The sequence below is a fragment of the Rhamphochromis sp. 'chilingali' genome (genome assembly GCF_963969265.1).
Source record: "Rhamphochromis sp. 'chilingali' genome assembly, chromosome: 7".
Lineage (NCBI taxonomy): Eukaryota > Metazoa > Chordata > Actinopteri > Cichliformes > Cichlidae > Rhamphochromis > Rhamphochromis sp. 'chilingali'.
This window is the reverse complement of record NC_137934.1, coordinates 1,362,926-1,386,376: the sequence shown is the minus strand read 5'-3', so window position 1 is coordinate 1,386,376 and position 23,451 is coordinate 1,362,926. Positions and strand designations below refer to the sequence as shown.

Sequence of the window (23,451 nt, the reverse complement as noted above, 5' to 3'; positions counted from 1 at the left end):
ACAAAGAGCCTGGTGATTAACCGAGGCTCCAAACGTGGCGAGGAAGATGCATCCACAGAGTGTTTTTTTTCCTTGTATGAGGCTATAAAAATGTGTTTCTGCCATATTTCTATGTTGTAACCAGCAACCTGCTTCAGGAGCCTCCTGTGGTCAGTCGAGGAACAGTTCACCGTGAACTTTTTGCCTTTTTCTGGCTTCACCTCGTTTCTTGTTTTTTTGACGCTCTTTCTCTCGACTGCAAGTTAAACCACTTCGTACGTTACAGGCTGACAGGTTAGTCAACCACAACACACTGTTCAATGTCCTGCTATGTCAACTTAAAGTCACTGTGAACGCTGCTTGGCGTTAGCTTCCTTCCAGAGTCTGTTGGCTCGAACGTGAGATGCAGAGACAATGAAGGTGACCTTCAGCCAGTGTTTCAGAAAACACAGGTTTCTCCACAATTTTGAACCCTAATTTGAACTTTTTCATGAATTGAAATTCAACTTGAATTGACTTGGAAATTTGATAATGAATTTTTCTTTGGTTTCCTGAACTCAGAACTAAAGCCTCTTGACCCTGTACGCAGATTTTAATGTTAATGACATTAAAACTCATTAAAACATAACTAAAACACAACTTCTTCTAAACGTCTGATGCAGTATCCTGTTACAAACCGCACTCACTTGGCCTTTATGACCAATAATCATCGCTTGTTTTTTTAACCATGTCTATTTCACAGCTGTGGCAAACACCAACATGTGGTGCTGAGATAAAAGGAGGCTGTGGGAGGCCCAGTGCTAGCTAGTGTTTAGTTTCAGAAAGGAATGGATGATTCACATTGACTCAATGTCCAGCAAGTCCAAATCCTGTAACGACAGGAGACCACAGACTTCCTGGCTTCATTCCTTCTGTCAAATAAAACGTTTGCTAATCTTGTAATTATAACGCATAGTCAGCACTTATTTGCCTCTTTGCCGGTAATTCCTTCTGACACCAAACGATGCCATGTTTGACCGGCTATTATTGTGACCAGGTATTATTCATCCTGACCAGACTTCACACTGTGCGATCAGTTGTGTATCTCTGAAGTCATTCTCTGCACTGTAGCCTAACCCAGAGTACGAACACAACACTGAGAACATGTCTGCAGTGGATCTGCTCCTGCTGTGTGCATCTGTAGTCCACCTCAACACATCTACAGTCTGAAGGAGGCTGTAAAACTCTGAAAACGCTCAGTTTTTCATTTCTCAAAAATGTTTTAGTACGACTTTGCTAAGCTACGAAGCCGCAGCGCCTGATGGATTGTCGGAGCATTATGGCTACCGTAGTCAGGAGCCTCGCGGAGTCATCTGGGTCCTAAACTCCGTCTGGTTCAGGTCCCAAAGTCAAACGAACACTGCAGCATCACTGAGAGTTAAAAACTGTCTAAATTCTTTCATCTTTAATAAAATGATCAGCATTGCTGCTTTACCAGGTGTATTAAGTTTAACATCCAGGCATCCATGAAAACAGAATTTATTAAATTTAACAGAGTTAGAAGTTAGCAGGAAGTTAGCTCGCTAGCTTCCACCTAAACATGATATAGCATGTTCTGACTGAGAGATTTCTGAAAAATTCAAACATACAGCTCTGCTATCACTTCCAACATAAATGAAGACAGGAAACTAAACAGCAGTGACGTTTGTAGGGTTACTGAAGTTAGGCTAGCTGCTATATAATGATGTGCTATGGCTAGCGACGCAGCTATGTTAGCATAGCATAAACACAGTGAAGCTGGAGGATGAACGCTAACGCTTGTTTCGCTTAATGTGCTTTATAATCTGGTGCGCCTTATGGGCCGAAAAATACAGTATTTTTTAATTTTATAAGAACACAAATAGTTATTGGAAGATATAACTAAACACTAATCAGTGTATATTTAAAAGTACAATATCCTATTACTGTACCTTTAAGGTGAAACCGCTCCTAATTATAAAAACCGCTGTGAAGAGTCGATGCTGTATTTGTGACTCGGGTCGAGTAAAGTCGTTTAAAACCAAAAAACTACAAACAATCAGCGCTGGCACCATCACTCCCTCCTGAGAAAATAAAACTACAGGATTTTTGCTGCATCTGAAGAACCACACTGCCTGTGTCCTTAACAGCTCCTGGGCTGAATGTTCAATATATTTCGCAAATCAGCTGTTCTTCCTGCTGTCTTAGACGTGCAGCTGCTGTAAAGACTTTCTTACCTTGATCATACGAGAGAGGTCTCCAGCATCTGCTAGCTCCAGTACTATGTTCAGCTCATTGTCCTCAATAAAAGACGCGTGGTATTTTATCACATTGGGATGGTTCAATTGCTGACAGGGGGAAAAGAAAAAGACAGACGTGTCATTCAGGAAGCATAAAAAGCAAAAATAAGACTTGCTGGTGACACTTGTCACATTAAGAACCGACATGGTCACATTCCTCAGGCGTCTTGCAAACTTATTGCACCATTTATATAAAATGAGCCTGACCGTAACAAACACAGGTTTGTGTCATGAACTTTGACCACCAATTAAAACAAGACTGTTTAAACCGTACATGGGATTCATACATGTGGACCTAATGAGAAGCTTTAGTCCCCAAGTGTGACAAAGCTGGCTGACATGTCACAACAGCCTCCTGTCTCTGATGACAACAACTCATGTGTGAGTGACACACACACACACACACACACACACACACACACACACACACACACACACACACACACACACACACACACACACACACACACGCCTGACAGGCTGACACGGCTGGCAGTCAGAAAAACAAGCATCCCAGCCTCTGCTGCAGCTGAGATTCCTTCCTGTTGGTTGGTCAATAAGGCAGGAACAGCATTCCTTGTAGTAAACAAAAAGTTTCAATCCATCCAGAGCAAGAAGAGGGAAAGGGGGGAGGGGGGAGGAGCAGTGAAGAGGAACGAGCAAATGACACAGTGACACAGACAAGCAAGGCGGATGATGGAGACAGGGCAAGGTGAAGAGCTAGGGAATGAGAACAAAGGTGAGGAAGGAAGAAAGAACAGGAGAGCGGTACGGTGAGCCGAGTTGGAGCAGAGGGGGAGGGAAAGGGAAGCGGCGGTGCTGTGCGAAGAGTCGCGGCGGTGATGCGAGCAGACGGAGTGGTGTGACACGCGTCCTCCGCTCTGCTTTCTGTGCTGTGATTAAAGAAATGTTCATGCTCTGGATGATGCTGAGAGGAGCACAGTACAGTACAGTACGCTATACTCTCCACTCCATCTCTGCATCCTTCCACATTCCCCTCTCTCATTTGTTCTCCCGTTCCCTTCCTCATGTCTCCATCTTTCCTTCTCCCTCCCTCGTCCTCTCTCGCCAGATGTATTTTTGGCTCGGAGTGGCAGTTCTGCACGGCTCCACGCTGTAGCACAGCCGAGGAGCGATGACAAGTTCTCCCTCCCCTCCTCGCCCCGCTCATCTCCCACAACTTCAACCCCAGGCGAAGGATACAGATATGTTCGCATGCAGATGTTTATGTAAATGATGGATGGGACCTTACTGCAATACAACAGCCATTCGTTGGGAAATATCGCATAGAGTCTCGCATGATTATGTAATTACACATGCTGGCTGAGACCCACCGGTGTGTGTAATTACTTAATCATGCACGACTCGATGTGAGATATTTGTTGAGCTGGTGATGTGCTCCAAAGAAGAACGAGACACTGACTAATGTAACGTGATGGCACAAAATTAAGCATGCTAGCAAATTAAGTAACAGCGTAATTATAAATGAAATTAGATGCCAACAGGAAAGCAGCTGGTAGGAATGGAAACGGTTCGTTTAGATGTGAATCGGCGTTTACTCGGCCTCTCCGGCAGAAAGGAATCGTTTGCGTTCCACTAACGTGTTTTCCACTTCACCGAATGTAAAAATCATCCACTTTAACTTGTTAGAAGAAGGATGGATTAAACGCACATAATGAAACACATTTAAAGTACATATTAATGTTTAAAGAATATATTATTGCTCGTACAGAGAACAAGATAAAACTGATTTTAAAGCTGTAGCTCGTTTTATTAACAAAACATGGACCCGGGCATATTGTTCAAATATGGCACCGTATAGCACAAGAGCTTCCGCTGCCTTTGCCTTATTGGATCACGACACGGTAGAGAATTAAACGTGAGGTTTGATAACATGTTCTCCACTGAACTGTCCACCAACAGTACAATCTGATAGATATCAAACAAAACACAGGAAAAAACCTGACGTCATAACAGCCTTTCACTGCTCATTAGGGAAGATAATTAATCAGAATACGACCCAAGACAGTAACCGTAAGTAAGAGGAATACGCCGTTCTTAGATTTCAAGAATGGTGAAATCATCAGAGCGGCAGAGCGCTGGCTCTTCCTACAACCAACATTCCCATCAGGAAAAATTTAGACAAAAGGACAGAAGGAGAAGTGAGATTCTCGAGTTGAAGTCATCATGCCACAGCAAGAAATAACAGATGAATGAGCAGACACAAACACAGACAGACAAACAAACAAACAGACATACTGTTGAAAGGTCTCAACAGAGCGCGTGTGTGTGTGTGTGTGTGTGTGTGTGTGTGTGTGTGTGTGTGTGTGTGTGTGTGTGTGTGTGTGTGTGTGTGTGTGTGTGTGATCATGGGTGACTGTGCGTCACTCCAGTCGAACCATGCCAGTGTGCCTCTCATTATTCTGATTTGGCTCTGTCTCCTGTTGGCCTGTCTAGTGGAGGATAAGGGAGAAGGACTCTCTCTCTCACTCAGTCCTTTATTATCAGGCTGGCTGGGCAGCCGGGGCCAGGCACAGCTCCATGTTTACCAAGAATCAGCTCGTAGGATAAAAAGAAGGAAAGAAAATGGATGAAGGAAACAAGGCAGTGAAGGAGAAAATGCAAAATCAAAAAAAGCAAAAGCAGCCGAGACAGGAGAAATAAATTCTATAGATTCAAAGACGATTAAAGGGAAGAAATGCAGAAATGTAGGCGTTGCATACAGGAAATGAGAGACACGGTCACTGGGGTCAGTGTAACATTTGACTCTGTCCTAACCCCCTTTAGGAGGTCAGAACTACAAACAGGAAAACCCTGCTGTCTTCTGCCATCGACTCAACAGTCTGCTACTCAGATTACAGCCTGGTCTCGCCTGCATCAGAGTATCGTTGTCTTTGATTGGCCCAAAAAGCCCCGGGAGCTCCAATGAAGTCTGAGTGGCACAAACTAATTGGTTGTGTTTTGTGTTTCTGTCTAATGTGTACGTCTGAGCGTACATATGAGCCCAAACTGCCTGCAGTGCACACGCGTCCGTGAAGGAAAGCTACAGATAGGGCTGCCAGAACTGCACACACACACACACACGCACACACGCACGCACGCACGCACGCGCACACACACACACACACACACACACACACACAGTCAGATAACACAGGCAGGGCTCTGACACACATCTAGGATCTCTCAGACAGGAAAGACATCGGAGCTGTCGTTAGTTTGTTCATTAGTGCTTAAGAGCAGCCTGGCTGACACATGTTAAAGGTGGTTTAATAAGCACAAAAACTTCATTGCACAAAGAAAAAACAGTAAAGCTAAATTAAGCAAAGTGAGGAGACACATGAGAGACGCTGCTACATCTCCATGCTGATGCACTGTTGGCTGGTTTTAAACATTACAAAAAGATTGTTAAAAAACAACAACACAAAAAAACACAATAGTTTTGGCATTAAAAAGGAGCCGATGTGTGCCTGGGGGGATTTAACACTGCTGTACCTCTGCACACACACACACTCAAGGAGAAAGCAATACACACACACTTATTCACATTCTCACTCGTGTGCACAAATGCTCCAACACCCCACTGTATTTGTAACAATCCGAGGAAACGCACGCACACACAGCACGCAGATCCACGCCGTCTGGTGCAGATCAATTGTTTTCATGTGGTAGAAGGTCTCAGCTGAGGCACCTTAAGAGAACAGAGCGCAGCGCATGGCGCCGTCTCCCTCTTCTCTGGTTCTTTACCTTAAGGAGATCTATCTCTTTGATGCAATCTTGCCGAGCTTTGGCATCCATCAAGTCGAATATCTATCAAGAGATCAAAAGGGGAGAGAGAGAGAGGGTGAGAGAGGACAGAGAGGAGGTGTTATGACATATTCAAAAAATGTAAGATGGAGAGATGTAGAAAACTAAGGGTGGAAAAAAAAAACACTAAACAGAGAACACGGTTACTGTTATCTAGAGGGTGGCGCTGGAGTGTCTACAGGTGTTTCATATCTGAGTAACAAGCCCGTATATCTGAGGTGTGTGTGTGTGTGTGTGTACATAACGTGTCCTCTTATCAATGTGTGCGAGTGTAGAAGGCAGTGAATACCACAGATACTGCCAGTGCAGATACACACAAGTGCAGAGTCACACTGTGAGTCAAACTGCACTTCACAGGCAAATACCTCACAAATGTGACTTTGTTGAATATGCTGACCGCTCTGGCGGCACTAACACATTCACAATTACATTCTCTTAAATTTCTCTACATAGTGACAAGTCGAACTCAGCGAGTGTGACCCAGCTGTGTTTGTCCAGAAACAGCAGCAGTATTTATATGTGAGCTTCTACTACTGTAAATGCTCCGTGTATGGCTCAGGTGAACTTCAAGGACCGAAACACCCGCTGGTGTGAATATATTAGCATTGACCTCGTGACAGATTTAACTCGGGCTAAATGTGTCGCTGCTTTTACGCTCCTCACCTGAATTTTCTTCAGGGCCATAGACGTGTTGTCCAGCAGATACCTCGCTCGGTACACCTCGCTGAACTGGCCGCGTCCAATCTTCTTCTCAATCTGGAAGTTAGCCAGTGAATTATGGCCCATATCTGGCTGCAACGGTTTCTGCAGGAAACAGGAAAAATACAACTAGTAACTATTCACGCATGATATCAGTCCATGAACACGTGCACACACACTCTCTCTTTCTCTGTGTAAGAGAAAAACAAATAAAAAAACTAAGTATTTGCAGGATTTTTGCTGTTGCCACTAGTTTGTCACTGAGGTGAAACCATCTGTGCATTACTGAAAGATAAAAAAGACGAGGGCTGGAGGATGTGGGTTAGACGCTGCCAAAGATGCTCATAAAGGTCTTCAAGGATGATTGTAGCTGCTAAACTGGTGGACCTAAATCTTCACCACCACGTCTGTATACATACAAGCAGAAAGGGGAGTGAGTGGGTCAGCGCTCAGAGCACAGAAACTTAGCTGGCTTCAAACACACCATTTATTTTCAGGATAAAACACAGTCAGAACCCCAAATACAAGCTAAAATCCCCGTATACAATAAAAATAGTGTTTGCAACCCGCTAAAAACCCTGCCGGCAGGAATGATTATATTTCCACTGTGTGACACGATCATTCAACTTTTTGAAGGTAGCAAAACGGTATCATGTCATGTAGGGCTGCCACAAACGATTATTTTGATAGTCGACTAGTCACCGATTATTTTTGCGATTAGTCGACTAATCAGATCATCATCCATTGGACGTAAAACTACAGCTTATTGCACCAGCAGCATCTGCTTTTATATAACTATCATTAGCTTACAGCTTTAAGTGTGTAAGGTCTGTGCTAACTAAAAATAAAGACAAGATGATAGTTTATTACATTTTAATGAAATTTGCAGATTGTTTCGGTGAAGTTTAATAAACTCCTTGCTATCTAAAATATAACAGCATCTCACACTTCTGATAATCAGCTGTCTGCTTGATGTTTATTCAGCTGTGTAAAAACTATAACTTTAATCTCAGCCAAACGGATTTACTCAGGAACAAATAAAATACTAAAAAAAGCCAAACAATAACATTTTAAAGTTATCTAAGTGACTCATATATCATGTTTAACCTGAGTAGCGAAAGACGGCGGGAGTCCGGTGTTCTCACGGCTCTAGTGACCTTGCCCCCGCCTAGCTATCGAGCTAGTGGGTAACAGACGTCTCCGAAAACGTCGGAGCGCTTTTGAAAATATGTGGTGTCTTGATAAACTGAGCAGATATTTGAGGTTTACACAGCTACATTCTCGCCTGAAAATATGTTAAATGTTTATTTTGTGACCCAGAAAGAATAATAAGAGTAATATTAGAACTAACTAGCTGCCGCCATTGTTGGAAACTGCGCTGGGCTGCGCTATGAATTCTGGGACACAGCTTCTTCTTCTTCTGGGTTTAACGGCAGCTGGCATCCTTGTACATGCAGTGCTGCCATCTTCTGTTTCAGTCCGTTATTACACTCTTAAATCCTGCTACTTATTCCTGCGTCTTTTGGGATCTTACAAAGCTCCAAACGACGCGTCGACTATTAAATCAGTCGTCGACGATTTTGATAGTCGACGTAATCGTGGCAGCCCTAATGTCGTGTATGCCAAATGTAATGCTTTATTACTACAGTAACATGATATTGTATTAGACCGTGCACTTACACCTTGCAACATCCAGGGAGGCTAACACGCTGTTCTGTAGCAAAAACAGAGCAGAGCAAAGGTGAGTTGACTATTTTCCAATGAGGACGGGAAAATAGTCACGTAAATATAGGCTTCATATTATTTAATCCAAGTGTTTTTTCTGTTTGTGTGTTTGATCAAACAGCACCCGTGAAATCCTCTCCCTTCATCTGTCGAGTCCCATCACTGACAGTCTGGCACTGGGCCACAGAACAAAGTACTCCACACCTCTCCTCACTGCGTGAGTGATTGTACCTACTGAGTCACTCACCTCCGCAATTAAAAACACTCAAAAATAAACCAGAATGAGCCCCTTGGATATAATGTGTGAATAATACACATAGCGTGCTGTGTGACCTTTCCAGCCTTTTGGTAAACTTGTAAAAGGCGTCAGCAGGAACAAACACAAGGTGACAGATATCAGAATGCTGCATGTCACCAGCGCTGCTGTGGGAGCAGCTCAGGGGGCGAGTGACCTAGGACCGAGGGGAGGGAAATAAAAAGGTGGAGAGGGTCAAAAATGAATCTGCTGGGTGCTAAAACACACAGGAAGGGTGTGTCATTACAGCTGTTCGCTCTACACAAAGTTACAGTGGGCACCCACTGAAAAACATACACGATGCAGCTGACCTGAGAGAGGCACGAGGTATCGTTAAAGTAAAAAACACTTAAAGCCAACGAATATATCAGAAAGAAATGACCTGAAATATTTTATTCAAAGGCCAAAAATCATTTCTGCAAAAAAACAAGTAAAATAAGAATAAAAAGGCATGAAATTCAGACAATGATGAGAAGCACAATATCAAACTGGATTGTTAACACTAGAATGGATGATTTATTTTTTTTAATTTTTTTTTGGGGGGGGGGGGGGGGGGGGGGGGCACCGATTCATGCGTTTCAATGTTTTTCCGCAGCTGACAGCCAAAGGAAGAGGCGCGAGCCAATCAAATGCCCTGCCCAATTAACACCGCTGAGGTGTGTGCATTTTTCAGCATGACACCGCCGTCATCCCGAGCTGTCAGGACTCACAGATGATGCACTCTTCCACAATCCACAACAAACCCTTCAACACAACCGTACGTCTAAAGGGGGGACTACGAGGATTCACTACGACAACACGGAAAACACTGACATCTGACTGAAAGATCTATATCCATACATTTTATGGAGAGTTAGTTAAATTAAACCTATACATACTCATTATTATCTCCAAGGTGTGTTGCGCTGAATATGCAACCATATTGGGAGATGATTTTGCATAATGTGACAGAAGCACTGATGCAAAGTTGCAGTGGGATGGACAGAGAGGGAGAGAGAGCAAAGGATGGAGCTGGGAGGACAAGAGGGCATTGCTTTCATTCGCTGCGTGGTAGCTTGACAAATGTTAGCATGAGCCTCTAAAGCGCTGTGACAACCGCCTGCTGAGAGCACAGTCTTGCTAATGTGTCCTGGCATGCCAGCCTCGTAATCACACATTTACATATGCAATGACCTACATTTGCATGTCAGATCGCACACTGTCCAGCGTGATTAACAGTGGGCACCTCCCCGTGTGGAGTCGCCCTGGGTGGCAGCAGAGGCCATGCGAGGGCGGAAGAGAGGGCTGGAGGGAGGGCGGCTTTTCTGGCAGCCAAGGGGCCGGGCTGCCAGGCAGGATTATGTCAGCCAGTGCCCCCGACATTAGACACTTCATTAGAGCTAATCTGTTTAGCAGTGGGCAGTGTATGTAAACTTCACAGGCCATTTGCGGCACCTCTTCGCCCCCTGGCCTGGCCTTCAAAGGGCAGCCGGGCCACAGCTGACTGACAGGCCGTCTCATCTGCCGCACATGGGTGTCACACAATCAGGAGCTCCCAGCTGAAAGACAAGGCCACACACACCTACAAAGGAAGTCACAGAGGAACGTCCCTGAGTGACGCAGAGGTCACGGTCTGGCCAAAAACGGGAGAGGAGGATTTTGGACGGATCTAAATATGACTGTTCATGTGACGGACAAATATCATGACCTCAAACACAAACGTGGTTGTTAATCAGGGCTCGCATTTATATTTATGCGTTTGTGTGCAACATCTGCCAGAGAATGCCGAGACCGGTCGACTGAACCGAGCCCCGACCGCGCCCGAGCACTGTCCATTTTTGTTTTTCTAATGCAAATGGTGCAACTGCTAAGTTAATATAAGTACCACATTAAAAAAAAACCTGTCCCCATTATTCTTTTTACACATATTAGTTCACGTTGAAAGGAAATCATTTTAAAAAGCATTGACGATCAGGTTACGTGTTTATGAAATTTCACCCGTTTACCTGAAACGTCGAGGCGGGTTTACACTGGAAGTGGGAAATGAATTTATCTCCATCCCTCTCTTACTGTTAACACTCAATCTAAAAAACTGACCAATATTATGTCAATGAAACATTGGTATGTGACCGGAGCTGCAATAATACTGTAAAGTTGTACAAATAAAAACCTCACTACACAACGTGGCAGCAACGGCTCAGGCCCAGGCATGTCTGAGAGCAAAAGCCTCCGGTGACAATTTAGTGCTTAGAAAGAAAGCTCCTTCAACTGCCTCCTGAAAAGCAGAGCACTTTGCAAAATATGCAAGAAAATTGTTCTTGCTCAACATGGAAACGACAAACTTGTTTAGCCGCTTTGGGCTAACACACCATCGAGTAAACTAAAATGATAAAGTGTTGAAAAGTTACATTTCTATGTCAAATTTCCAGGTAAAACTACTTTTCTGTTTACACTTGACTTATTGTGTGCCGCTGGATATAATGCTGTCTTAGGACTACTGTACTGTAATTTCCATGCAGGCACTCTTTGAATTAGGAAGTGTGTCATGGATTTACATGCACTTATAAATGCTGCTTGCAAGCTGCAAGCATTAATAAAATGTTCAGCATTTTCCTTCCATGTGGTCAAAAATACGATTATTACAATTTAATGTTGAACCCATATGACCCACCTCTGACAGTCGACCTGAAAATGCGTTGATGGTAATGCAACCACTTTATCCTGCTGTTGTTTTTACACACATGGTACATCCTGAATTTAAATGTTTGTATCGCAATCACAATCCAAATTGTGCTTTTCCAGCATGGACCCACATGAAGAGCAAAAAAAGAAAACACTGAAATATCATTATCCCAAAATGTTTTTGCATGTGGAGGCCGTGTCGTCTTACCCATACCCAGAACTATATCAATAATAGTTCACGTATCAATAATCCAACACATACTGTTACCATCTCATTCAAAATATATACTTACAGGTTTCTCTCCTATATATGTTTTGTATCATGAAGTGTAGCAGTCACACTGACAGCCTGGCTATCTGTTGAAGTTGTGATTCAGTAGCTTCTGCTCTTATTTATAAAACTTCTGATGAAATAAATTAAAAATGGCTGTGATGCAACTGCCTCTTTCCATCTGCAGTCACCGCTCTCGATCAATGTCTGACCCACACACTCCGTGAAAGGTTGCAGGTCACGAGTCTGCAGTGAAAGTAAAGGTGGGAATCCTTTTTTCGACAGTTATGTTGAAGAGGAGACCGAATAGCTGGGAGTCGTGGAAGACGATGCATTTGGCTCTACGGCTTGTGGTCGCCTCCTCAACCACTGAGGTAAAGCAGCACCCATTACTGCAATTTTAAACACTTTGCAATATGTTTAATATTAACAAATAGATACAATGTTATCTTTTTGTCCCCAACATCTTTTAAATTAATAAAACTTCTAAGTCTGTTACCATTTTATTTTTATTGGTGCAAAATGGGCTCATATGAGTCACACAGTTTGTTTTGGGTAGTCTGTGTCGGGGTTGTGGTGACGGACGACGATGTCAGGGATGGCAACAGCTGGGCGATCACGGCAATTTTGATCCCATTTCCCCAGTGATGCACTGAAAAAATGTGTCATTATGCCGAGATTCATTATTAATTAAATGTGCAAAGCCATAGCTTGATGTTGTACCTCCACATGCAACAAACACCTGTAACAGCGACACACGTGGACACACACGGGCGCGCACAGAGGCTCGCGGCTGGACTACATTTGTGCGTCACGCGGCTACACCGATCGCTCACAGTCATCATCAGATGAGAGGAAACAGAAAGAGGATATTTCTCACTTTAGGGTGGATGTTAAAAATAAAAACAGAGCATAATGTCACCACATTTGGGAAAAGGCTCTTTTATCACGTCTCCCACCCGGTGCTTCAGTCGATGACGAGCGAAGGGGAAGGTGTGCACAGGAGAGACGGGTGAGGTGCTTTACAAAGAAGAAAATTAACTCGTCAAAATAGAACAACTTCAGATCCAAGTACAAACTTAAAGGACTGGTAAATGTTTTTACATTTTTACTTAGTGCTACTGCACATCATCATCATCATCATCATCATCTGGGTCCACAGTGACTACAATGTAACCACAGACAGCAGTGTAATCATAAATAGGCTATTTTTGCAATTAGTTCATAATATTACTACAGCAGGTATCAATAAAAAAGCAGCCTGACTTTGAATGTCGCGCTATTGTTGTTATTTAAATAACTGAAACTAAGTTTTGAGCTCTTCTAAATTTTGGCCCAAAGATTTTTAACTGTAAATGTTTCCAAATATTGACTTTTAGTGTCCCCAATTACTGATAATCAGCAACATCAGTGTTGTTGTCTAAAAAATAAAATAAAATAAAACATACTGGTCAACTCTCACAGCACGCTCACATCATTCACATTATTCCAGCTTGAGGACAAGCTGCAGGACATGAAGATAAAGTGGCAGCTGTGCAAGGCATTATGGGTAACGCCGGTGAGGGACAGAATGTCTCGGGTATAAAGGTGACACACAGCCACCACGAGCTAGCAGGGGGACTGCAAAGGAGAGAGGAAAGTAGAGCGAGAGACAGACGGGGAGCAGACAGACAGCTCATTGGAGGAGGTGTGATATGGGCTGCCCGATAATGACACCGTTGCCAAACACAACTGACAAGACACATGGAGAGTGGAAGAGGGAACGGGAAGACGGGATAAAGATAGGGTGGGGGGCAGTGGGGGACAAGCAGCAGAGAAGAGAGGGCCGACGTGACAGCCCAGCAGTGCCGACGGCTGCCACAGAAAGGCCAGCGGCAGCAGAGAGGTGATGTCTCACATGGAGAGAGACTGAGAGGCACGCAGACGCCGGGAAAGAGAAACTCGGGGCACAGACGTACGAGGAAGGCTAAAGTTGAAAGCTCGTCACTCTGCTCTGGCATGCTATCCTGCAGTGAACAGCTTTTTAGACAGCAGAGGTTTTCAAAAATAGACTCCAGAGTTAATAATCAGTGGGTGCACGTCTCTTTGTTGTGGATGTGGAGACTTAACAGTAACACCAGAAAAATCAAAGGCAAAAAAGGAAGAAAGAGAAAATGACCTGCGACGCGGACACCAGTGAAAAAGTAGAAGAAGACCAGTTCACAATTATAAAACCAAAACTCTTCATCTTGTTAACATAATATAAAAATGAAAAGTGCATATATTAAAATAACTAAGTTATCAGCTAAGCCCTCCAGATGTTTAATCCAAGACTCCATGAATACACTTTCTTTCTCACCACTGTCCAGATGTTGGCTGTGATGCAGAGCTTTGTCATCAGTAATGTCAGTTTAATCTCAAAACAGGATAAACAGGAAGAAATACGGTCTCGAGAGATCTCGACCAAAATACTATCAGACTGTGCTGAGGACAACGTCATTTTCACACGAAAACAGTGTTTACAAAATATGTGGAATTAGCTCGGCTGTAGTCCAAAACAGACAGAGACGGATATACGATAAGACAGCCAGGAACACAAGAAGAGACAGACACGGCAACTAGCAGCCCTGCGGTGAGGGGGGGGGAGCGACTCCCACTCTCACCAGTCACCAGCCCCCTTGAGAAAGCACCATGCAATATTCATCCTCAGCCAGTCAGCCAGCGAGCCAGGCAGGCAGTCAAACCGGCAGGATTCACCCCAAAGGTGCTTCTTCTTCTCCTTCCACACCACCTTGTCTCAGCGCTTACAGACAGATCTGTGTCTGTCAAACTCTGCAGTGACGATCAAACTCCGGGGGGATGGTGGTGGAGGGTGGGGGGGTCCCCACTAACCCTCCCACTCACTCAAGAGCAAAAGCACCATTAAAAATGCACATCTTACCAGCTCATCTCGTTTAACTAATGCATATGCATCATACCTCCGGGACCAAGAGAAATTATATTGCAAGTGATACAGAATATCCTTCATCACATATACAATTCAGATTTCTCCAGGAAGAGGCTGGTAGGGTTTTTTTCTCCCTTTGCTGCCGAGTAGACTGAACCTTAGGAAAACTGTGAAACGGAGGACTTGTTGAAAGACACCCATCTGGATGCTGGTTAGACAGTCATCTGCATAATCTGACTCCATCTTCCGCTGAATGTGGAATCGGTTCAAACATGTTCTGTGAGACTGAAAAAATGATGCAATATGGAAAGTTCACCGTGCTCCCGAGTACCTAAGCGAAAGAGGTGAGCCTAGAATTAACACTGATGTAAACTGCTGGAAATAGATGGAACAACACAGAGTGAGAGAGAAAGAGATCATTAAGACTGAACAACAACACATAACGAACTGCTGGGAGATCAGCTGGAGATCTACTGTATGTGTGCGTGGGGGGACGGTTGCCTAAGTCAAATTAATTATTAGCGCTTTTATCTGACTTTCTTCTGTGTGCAACCCAATTATCCTTAATTTTGCAATTACAAATCTCAGAATAATCAAGCCCCTTGGCAGTTCCAGTGTTAATGTTGCCGTGCCCTTGCATACGCATTGAAAAAATAAACAGATAAAATAATGAAACAAAAACAACAACGAGTACGGAGCCTATTTTTAGTGCTTCTTTCTCAAAAAGATTCCACGTTTACTCAGGGGCATATGGATGATCTTCTTTGTTTAAAGTCTATTCAATACTTATGGAGGCAAAAACATCCTTCTGTAAAGAAATCAATGCGCCTGAAGTTGGAAGACGATATTAAAATCCAACAGCGGCCTGATCTGCACAGAGCAAACTTGAGTTGTATCGAACCGAAAGAGGCTTGCGAGGAGGCCGGGCTCCGCCAGCCTCCAGATCTCTGATCAATAGTAACAACTCAACATTCATCCACTGTCTGTCTTACACAGGCTACAGAGGTCTGAATGAAGATCAGGCTGAAAGATACATCTTGATTGATGCAGAGAGAAGAGATGAGCAGGAAATATTTACAGTTTAAAACAGGAATTAGGAGGAATACAACAGATGAAGGAATTTCCCATCATTCTTCAATCTATAATCAAACTAAACGGCATTGAACACATCTGTTAAATAAAGGCTAAGACAGGTGCTGACCACAGGATGCCGAGGCTGAGTAATTCCATTTTTATCTTAGTCTGCATCCTACTTCAGATCCTAAGTCCTTCTGACTGGTGTTGCAGTGTGCATCTGTGTGGGGTTACCTGGGGTTGAAACACTGGCACAGCTGCTTGCTGTCCTTGTGGCTGCGTGTCCATATCCATGGTGTTAGGAGCTTGATCCCGTACACCTCTGCGAATCACACAAACAAAACAGGACTCACGGTTAGACGATGCAACGCTGATCATCAGGTGAAACAAAAGTCGATCATTTCCCTTCAACAGTACGATTAAATTGTATTCAAATGTGGAGCAATGTTCGTTCTGCAGCATCAAACTAAGGAGTGACGGTTGCCCCGGTGTTGAGTTTCAGCAGCTGAAACCTAGGTCACGTCTTTGGATATGATACTCTTTGTCTGGGTCCCTCTCGAGTTGCGCCGTGGCCGAGCTTCGGCAGAGATAAAGCTGCTTGGCATTCTCCCAAGGAACCTTTCCTGGGAATTGCAGGTTACACCAGTTACTGGTTTAAGCAATTCCACTTTATTTTTTCTTTTCCGAGAAATACCTCAGGGTGAGGAGGTGCAGTATGTATATATGCCATGTTTTTCTTTAATTGCACGTCCTGGCATGTGGCTTAGCTACTTGCCTGAGCAGCATAACAAGTTGCTTGCCTCATCGTCACAGACAATGCAATAATAGAGAAAAAATCACCTGAATGAATAATTTACAGCTTTAAAAATTACGATGCACAATTATATTCACACTTGAAATTAGCTTATGATTCCAGTCTACACTCACCGTTTCAAAATTAACACAGAATTACTTGTGATTTACACGAGATACCCGCCTGTTTAACACAAACCGTGTGCCATCCACGAGGCAACACATGAGGTGAGATATTTGTATGTTTTCAGCATCACAAAAACGTAGCCAAGGACAAGCGTGCACACACACGTGCACACACACGTGTACACACACGTGCACACATGCAGACTGCTCGGTGATAGGAAGCAAATGACTAATGATTAGGAACAGAGGATAAAAGAAATACCAGGAATTACAACTCAACCATGGTTTTGTCTTCTTAGGGACTTATTCACAGGAATAGCACTCAAGCGGACACACACACACACACACACACACACACACACACACACACACACACACACACACACACACACACACACACACACACACACACACACACACACACACACACGTAAAAAGAAAAGTTCCACACAGGAGGGAAAGAAAGCACACTTCACAGTGGGCCATTTGCATGTTTTTCCTCCAAAGCCGGTTTGCAGATCTGTTGGTGTGTCACTCGTGTATTGGTCACAGTCTCTTGTCTCTGTTGCATTGAGCCTCCCTGGGCCAATTAAAATGTGCCGGTGTAATGTAGATGAGAATAACACTGAAAAGCAGTCTCTGTGTGTATATCAATCAATCATCTGATCAATCGAGCAATTATATAGCTATCTAACCATATAACTGATTAATAGGTTGACACACAGATTCTTTGGGCAGTTTAATATTTTTATGATGTGTGTCTATGCACTTTGAGCAAACACATCATTTGCAATTATTGCTGTGCTAAAATCACAGATTAGCTTTTTCTTGATGTTCGTGTAAGTTTGGAAGATCGCAAAATTATTTACTCAACCCCGTTTCCAATGGATTTACATCGGCTATGCTGGCAATACGACTCTCTTCACTTATGTAATGGATCATTTATTAATAAGGTTGACATTTTTAAATGCAGAACAGCGTTAAACGCTAAATGATCCTGACTCATTAATAAACCTGCTGGAGAAAAAGTATTTTTGAAAACAACCAGCTGTGGTGGTTTTTATAAACACCTGGAAAGGTTGTTTGACTGTTTGACCATCAACATTTCAAGCCACAAACGTGCAGCACCAATAAGTTAAACAGACAGACGCACTCAAGGTCGTTTGAAAAGTCAAAAGGAGGTGAAAATCACCCTGGAGGTCCTAACAGAGCGTTAACAAAGCAGAGAAAAGGCTACATTTACTCAGATACCCATGAACATCTGGACAGAGCCTCAGGCCGCACCGGTACATCAGCCCTACATCATATGTTGCTCTTTTTGATTGGTATCAGAATATTGACCCAGAACAAATACCAATATCAATATCCAACGGTTGTGCCATAGTAATTTTGCACAAGCAAAATGTTCGTAGTGTGAAGAGTTCCTGAAAGGCTGTTGATCTGTGCATCTATCACCCACACTTTAAAATCAGTATCAGTACATCATCACTCAAGAGCTTTTATCTATTACAGGATATTTTAATACCAGGTGAAGTCGGCCTCTTAGTTTGAACGAGCTGCGTGTCGTGACATTTGGATTTTGCGGTCACAGTGGACTTTCGAGTCACCCGCCCAGCTGGCCTTCGCGGCTGTTGCCGTGATTCTTTGCACTTCAGCCCCGCGCTGTGTTAGATTGAGGCTGGCACCCTTCCTTCGCTCCCTAACCATCTTGTGTTTCTAACCGCCTGAGTGTCAAAATAACCGCAGGGCATCAGAGGACGTTCTTTCGCCTCCTACATCCCACGTTAACAAGATCAATTAAGACTGCCACGTTAGATTAACACACACAAGGAAACAACACAATTAACAAATCTAACTCGATCAGGAGGCGTAAACAGGGGAAAATACGCAAACCGTAGCAGTGACTGCGCAAAAACACAACCGGCTTCATCACGCTGACCTTTTCATCGCACATTCCTCTTAACTGTTCCTCTCGCTGTCTCGATATCCCCGAAAGGTTGCTCGCCACAGACAGGAATTCCTGACTTTCAAAACACATGGAAGCTCAATGTGCCACTCTTGCTTGCATTTCTGTCATGCGGGTGAGAAATGGTGGCTGCCTTTCTGGTAACAGCTAAAAGCTAAATCCTCTACCTATTCATAGATGTCAGAGTCACATTTGGACCTTTGGTGAGAGACAGCTGCAAATACACAACAGGACAGACAAGCAGAGCCATTTTATGCTAAATATGTAGACACACATACGACTGGCGTTTGCCTGGAATGAGAATTTTACTTTTATTATCGTTTCCTTATTTTTCACAGATCTTCCTTTTACACTGATATTCTGTCAGGCTGACTTTATTACAATTATTTCTGCACAAACATTTTCACCACTATAGATCGTCTATGAAATGTAAATGAACATGTTGTTTCCGAGACGCCGTGAGTCCATCCGAAAGACCGACGGTGTTTTCAGAGGAAACTGAAAACACCGTCTCCGTGCAGACCACCAACCACTCAATGAAAACAAACACTGTTTTCTGACTGCGTTCCATCTAATGTGAGACTCCAGCCCAGCATTCTCGCAGTGGGCCCATCACACCGAGGTAATTATATGAAAGAGGAGAAAAACCGAGCGAGGCGGACTGAACAGTTTTATTTGTTCTCACACTTCCAGCACACAACAGATTTGTTAATTTGCCTTTTTTTTTTTTATTCCCATCTCAAATCTTGTTTTTGTTTTTTGCATTTTTAGCCCTGTTTCCTGCTTTTACACTGCTGTGAAATAGTCTTGAGCCACGCCTCGTTTCCTTATATTTAGCTTCTTTCATTCCTACGCTTGTCTTGAGCAATAGATTTCTAAATATCTTTCAAAGTTTTCCTCTGTCCTCTGGCTGGTTTTTAACAAATTTTCACTCATTAGCGAGGTTTCAGTGGAAAGGCGGCTGTCATGAAGCCATTCTTAAGGAAAGGAAACAAGAAAAAAGGGCAAAGCTTTGCTAAATTACAGAAGAACTGGACTGAAAATCAGGATTTCAGCCAGTGGTGTTGGGATCTTGTCAAAAATTTATGGAATTATCAACGCAGAAAGTACCAGATGGGATTATATGGTGGAAATTTTGATCCACCATGCAATGCCATCTGGCAGGTGTTTAATTGGGAAGGCTTCAGCATGACAATGATCCCAAACACGTTGGCAGTGCAGTAACACACACCTGTACAGGACAAAGAAAGAAGAAGCAAATAAACAAGCAGACAAACGGGAACACTATCAGTCATGGATTGACCTGGTGGCATCAACACAGCTCCAAGAAGAAGGGCGTTCATTTCAGGAGAAAAACAATGAATCCACTCAGTTTTTTAAAGCTTTGGACTCTTTGTGTAAACGAACATGGCTGAATTTTGGAGCTTGAAGAATGGTCAGTATGGAAGCTCAGAGGGGGCAGAGATCTGCCCCAGCCTACTTTTAACCTGTCTACGAACACAGTTCACTGATGATGGAATGAGGCTACAATACCTGCTGTTAACATTAGATTACTGCTTATACTTAAAGAGTGATTGTGTTGTTGTAAGTCATGTGCATGCAGAGCACTTTGTGTCCACTCTCAGCAGATATGCAGACAATGCAGTTTCCATGACAAACAAAAGGAATAGCTGCTCTGAAGCAGACACGTCATACTAGTCAGGGCAGGCCTTGGACCGCCACATGTTTGCACATTTATCTTCATTTTTATTTGGTATTTAAGAATTTTGTGTTACATTGTTTGGAAAAAAGATCTGTTAAAGCTTAAAAATTATTTGAAAAGTTTTGTAATTTTACAAATTTTTAAGAAAAGTTTTGCACAGTAAATGTTCTTAAAATGGCATGCTATACTGCTCAGTCATTTTGCATGTATATACAGAAGAAAAGAATATATTGCGATGCATATCGTTACTGCACATGCTTCAAATTATACCACAATATGGGTTTTAGGCCATATCGCTCAGCCCTAGTTTGATCGTCTCGAAGAATTGTGCAAAACTGTGCAAAAAGAAGTTCCTGTTTGAACAGTGAACCATGTAAACCTTTTACCAAAAGGCTGAGAGAAAACTTCTGTAACATAGTTGACAACAACTTTCCCAACCTTGATAAGAAAAAGCACATCTTCATTCAAATGGGAAGAAGCTGAGTGTAAGTTGGAAAACTGAGTAGGGATAAAGCCGGGATTGTGCAGGAAAGAGAGGGACAGATGCAAAACTATGAAAACTGCCAGCAGACAGAAAAAAGCAGCTTGTTAGCCCTGATGTGCTCGTGGTCCTGAAAGAGTCGGTGTGTGCCACAGACACTGGCACTGGCTTCAGCTCCTCTTTAATCCTCATTTCCTCCTTTCTGCATAAATCATTTAAAACAGGAGAACAGCGAAAACAAAGAGAGCTAAAGGGAGGGAGATGATTATAAAAAGGTGGATCAAGGCAAACTGGGATGGAGGAGGGATGAAGGAAAAAGTGAAGGGGAAGGGTCCTGAAATTTAGCAGTCTCAAAGAGCAGAGTGCACAATCAGCTCTCCATCCCAGGACAATAAATACGAACGCAAACCGATGACCTCGGGTTTAAGGAGAAGAGGAAAGCGATTGGGGGGGGTAAAGAGGAAAAATATAACGTGACACTATCCGGCCCGAGTGCACGATGTGAGAGAATCAAAGGCATCTTTGAGGAGCCAGAAGACGACAGCGAAAGTGCTGGAAGAGTGGTGTCCATGATTACAAGAAATGGAGAAACCTTTGAGTCTGCGCTCATGAAAGCCCACCCCGGGCCTCTTCTCAAAACCCCTGCTACACTAACAGTGATGACACAGAAAGAGGAGAAGAGGAAGAGAGCCACTAATGATGGAGGGGTCCAGATACTACAGAAGCAGCACACTTTCCAATTCATTTTAATCACTATTCAAAATCATTAGCACAAATGTGCAGGCACTCGTGTTCATTGGACCGTGAGCTGAGAGACAGACAGAGAGGGGTAGAAGACCAATTATACCTCAGCGTGTGAGCCAGGCTTTGAGGTCTTCGAGCAAGACAGTCCAAGACTCGATGGAATAAAAAAAGGAAGTTAGGACATTAGATTGTCCTGAAAAAAATCAACAGTGTGATAAAAGGAAAACTGTGGAAAAAAGGCAGCCAAACAGATTACATGCTCCCTCTATCTAGAAATTTCCATTTCCTCATATCTGGTGACAAAAGCATGAAGTCAGTCAGGCAACAGACCCAAACAACAACACCGACACCAGACAGGACTCGCTGTTCAACAACAAGCAGAGGTTTAAGCTCCGTTTCACATCTACGAGCCATCGATGGAAAAAATAAATAAATAACAACCATAATAATAATAATAATAATAATAATAATCCTCATTTTTTATACGTAGAAATGTGTGCTTGTAATGCTTGTGATGCTGTTACAAACCTCCACCCTCTTACTGGTGGAGCGAGGACAGAAAAATAATATTTAAAAAAGGAAATTAAGACAAAGAACTGCGCGTTGGTCCACCGAGACGCTACAAAGGCCGGCGATCCATAATGTGGCTTGCTGACTATTTATAGTCACGCTTTACATTTTTCACCTTCAGATTTTTATAGCCTCATGATTATTTCACTGCAGAAGTAAAGAGCACAGCACGGTTAGCCGCGCTTCATGTGAGGCCTAATCTGATTTATTTCCCCACGATCCAGCGCTCTGCTTTACACGTACAATCCACCTACTGCAGCCTCTACATAACACACTTTCATCCCACCTCCATGACCCAGTAATCCCATTAACGACGCGGGACTCTCCTCCGTCTTCCTGTTTGTTTGTGCGTCTCCCCGCGCACGCACACCTGTGCGTTTGTATACCCGCGCCTCTCGTTTTCATTTTCCACCACTGTCTAAAGATGTTCACCATTGAGGAAAGAGCTCAAGCACAAGCAGGTGTCAGCCACTCTCCTCCTCTTTATCCATGTCCCTTGCTCTTCTCCTCCTCCCCACCTCCTCCCCTTCGTGCTCCGTCGCTCCTGTGTGCTTTGGACACGAGTTGGCACGCGGCTAAAAGCCCAGGCCACCTCTCTGCTCCATTGTCCTACCCACTCTACAGCGGTACTGACGGCGAGGGACCCTTTGTTGCCAGTCTGTCACTTCAGCAGGTGCCTTACAGTAAGAGGCAGGAGGCAGCCAGCCATCCAGCCTGCACGGCTTCGTTAGCACAGAGCACCGTTTGATGTGCTCATTTCATCAGCCGGAGACGGCAGCCGAGGAGGATGCTAATAATCACTTGAAAAACAAATACATTCCACTCAGGCTTGTAAAAGATAAACTCCAATTTCAATGATAAAAGGAGAATGACAGACATTCATGCTACCAACAGAAAAAGAAACTGCCCCCCCCATGCTAAAGTAAAACCAATTCGTACTGTCAATCACTGAGAATAAACAAGGTATATTGACAAATTGCTGACTGTGTAAAGAAAGACAAAACCGTGTGGGCAAAGTATGCAAAAACAGAGCTGCATTTAAGACAGCTGTGTGATCCCTCAGAACCAGCTCAGTGTGTCAGGGAGCAGGCTGTGTGAAGGAGAGAACCCCCCAGGCGTTCAGCACAGGGGACCCTGGGGGTTTAGGCGCACGCTCACTACATTCACAGCCTTTCAAAACGCTGCACCACCATCACACCTCAGTTAAAATCACTTAGAAACTGAATGCATAACGTGTGAAAGGAAATCAAGAGATTTCATTTAGACTGGTTTGTCTATCTTCAGACTGCGTTTCCCCTCGTATCACTGCATCAACAACGGTCTAATTATGGGTATA

General features: G+C 43.5%; 1 protein-coding gene across 1 annotated transcript in view; it reads right to left on the bottom strand.

Moving 5' to 3' along the window:
* Positions 1-23,451, bottom strand: part of nek7 (NIMA-related kinase 7) — a 63,353-nt gene that overhangs the window by 23,211 nt on the left and 16,691 nt on the right. The window contains exons 2-5 of the mRNA XM_080886931.1: positions 15,969-16,056; positions 6,747-6,887; positions 6,024-6,086; positions 2,214-2,324 (exon numbers count right to left, since the gene is read on the bottom strand). Coding sequence (XP_080743057.1) covers positions 2,214-2,324; positions 6,024-6,086; positions 6,747-6,887; positions 15,969-16,028 — 375 coding nt within the window. The 5' untranslated portion in view covers positions 16,029-16,056. The remainder of the gene's footprint in view (positions 1-2,213; positions 2,325-6,023; positions 6,087-6,746; positions 6,888-15,968; positions 16,057-23,451) is intronic.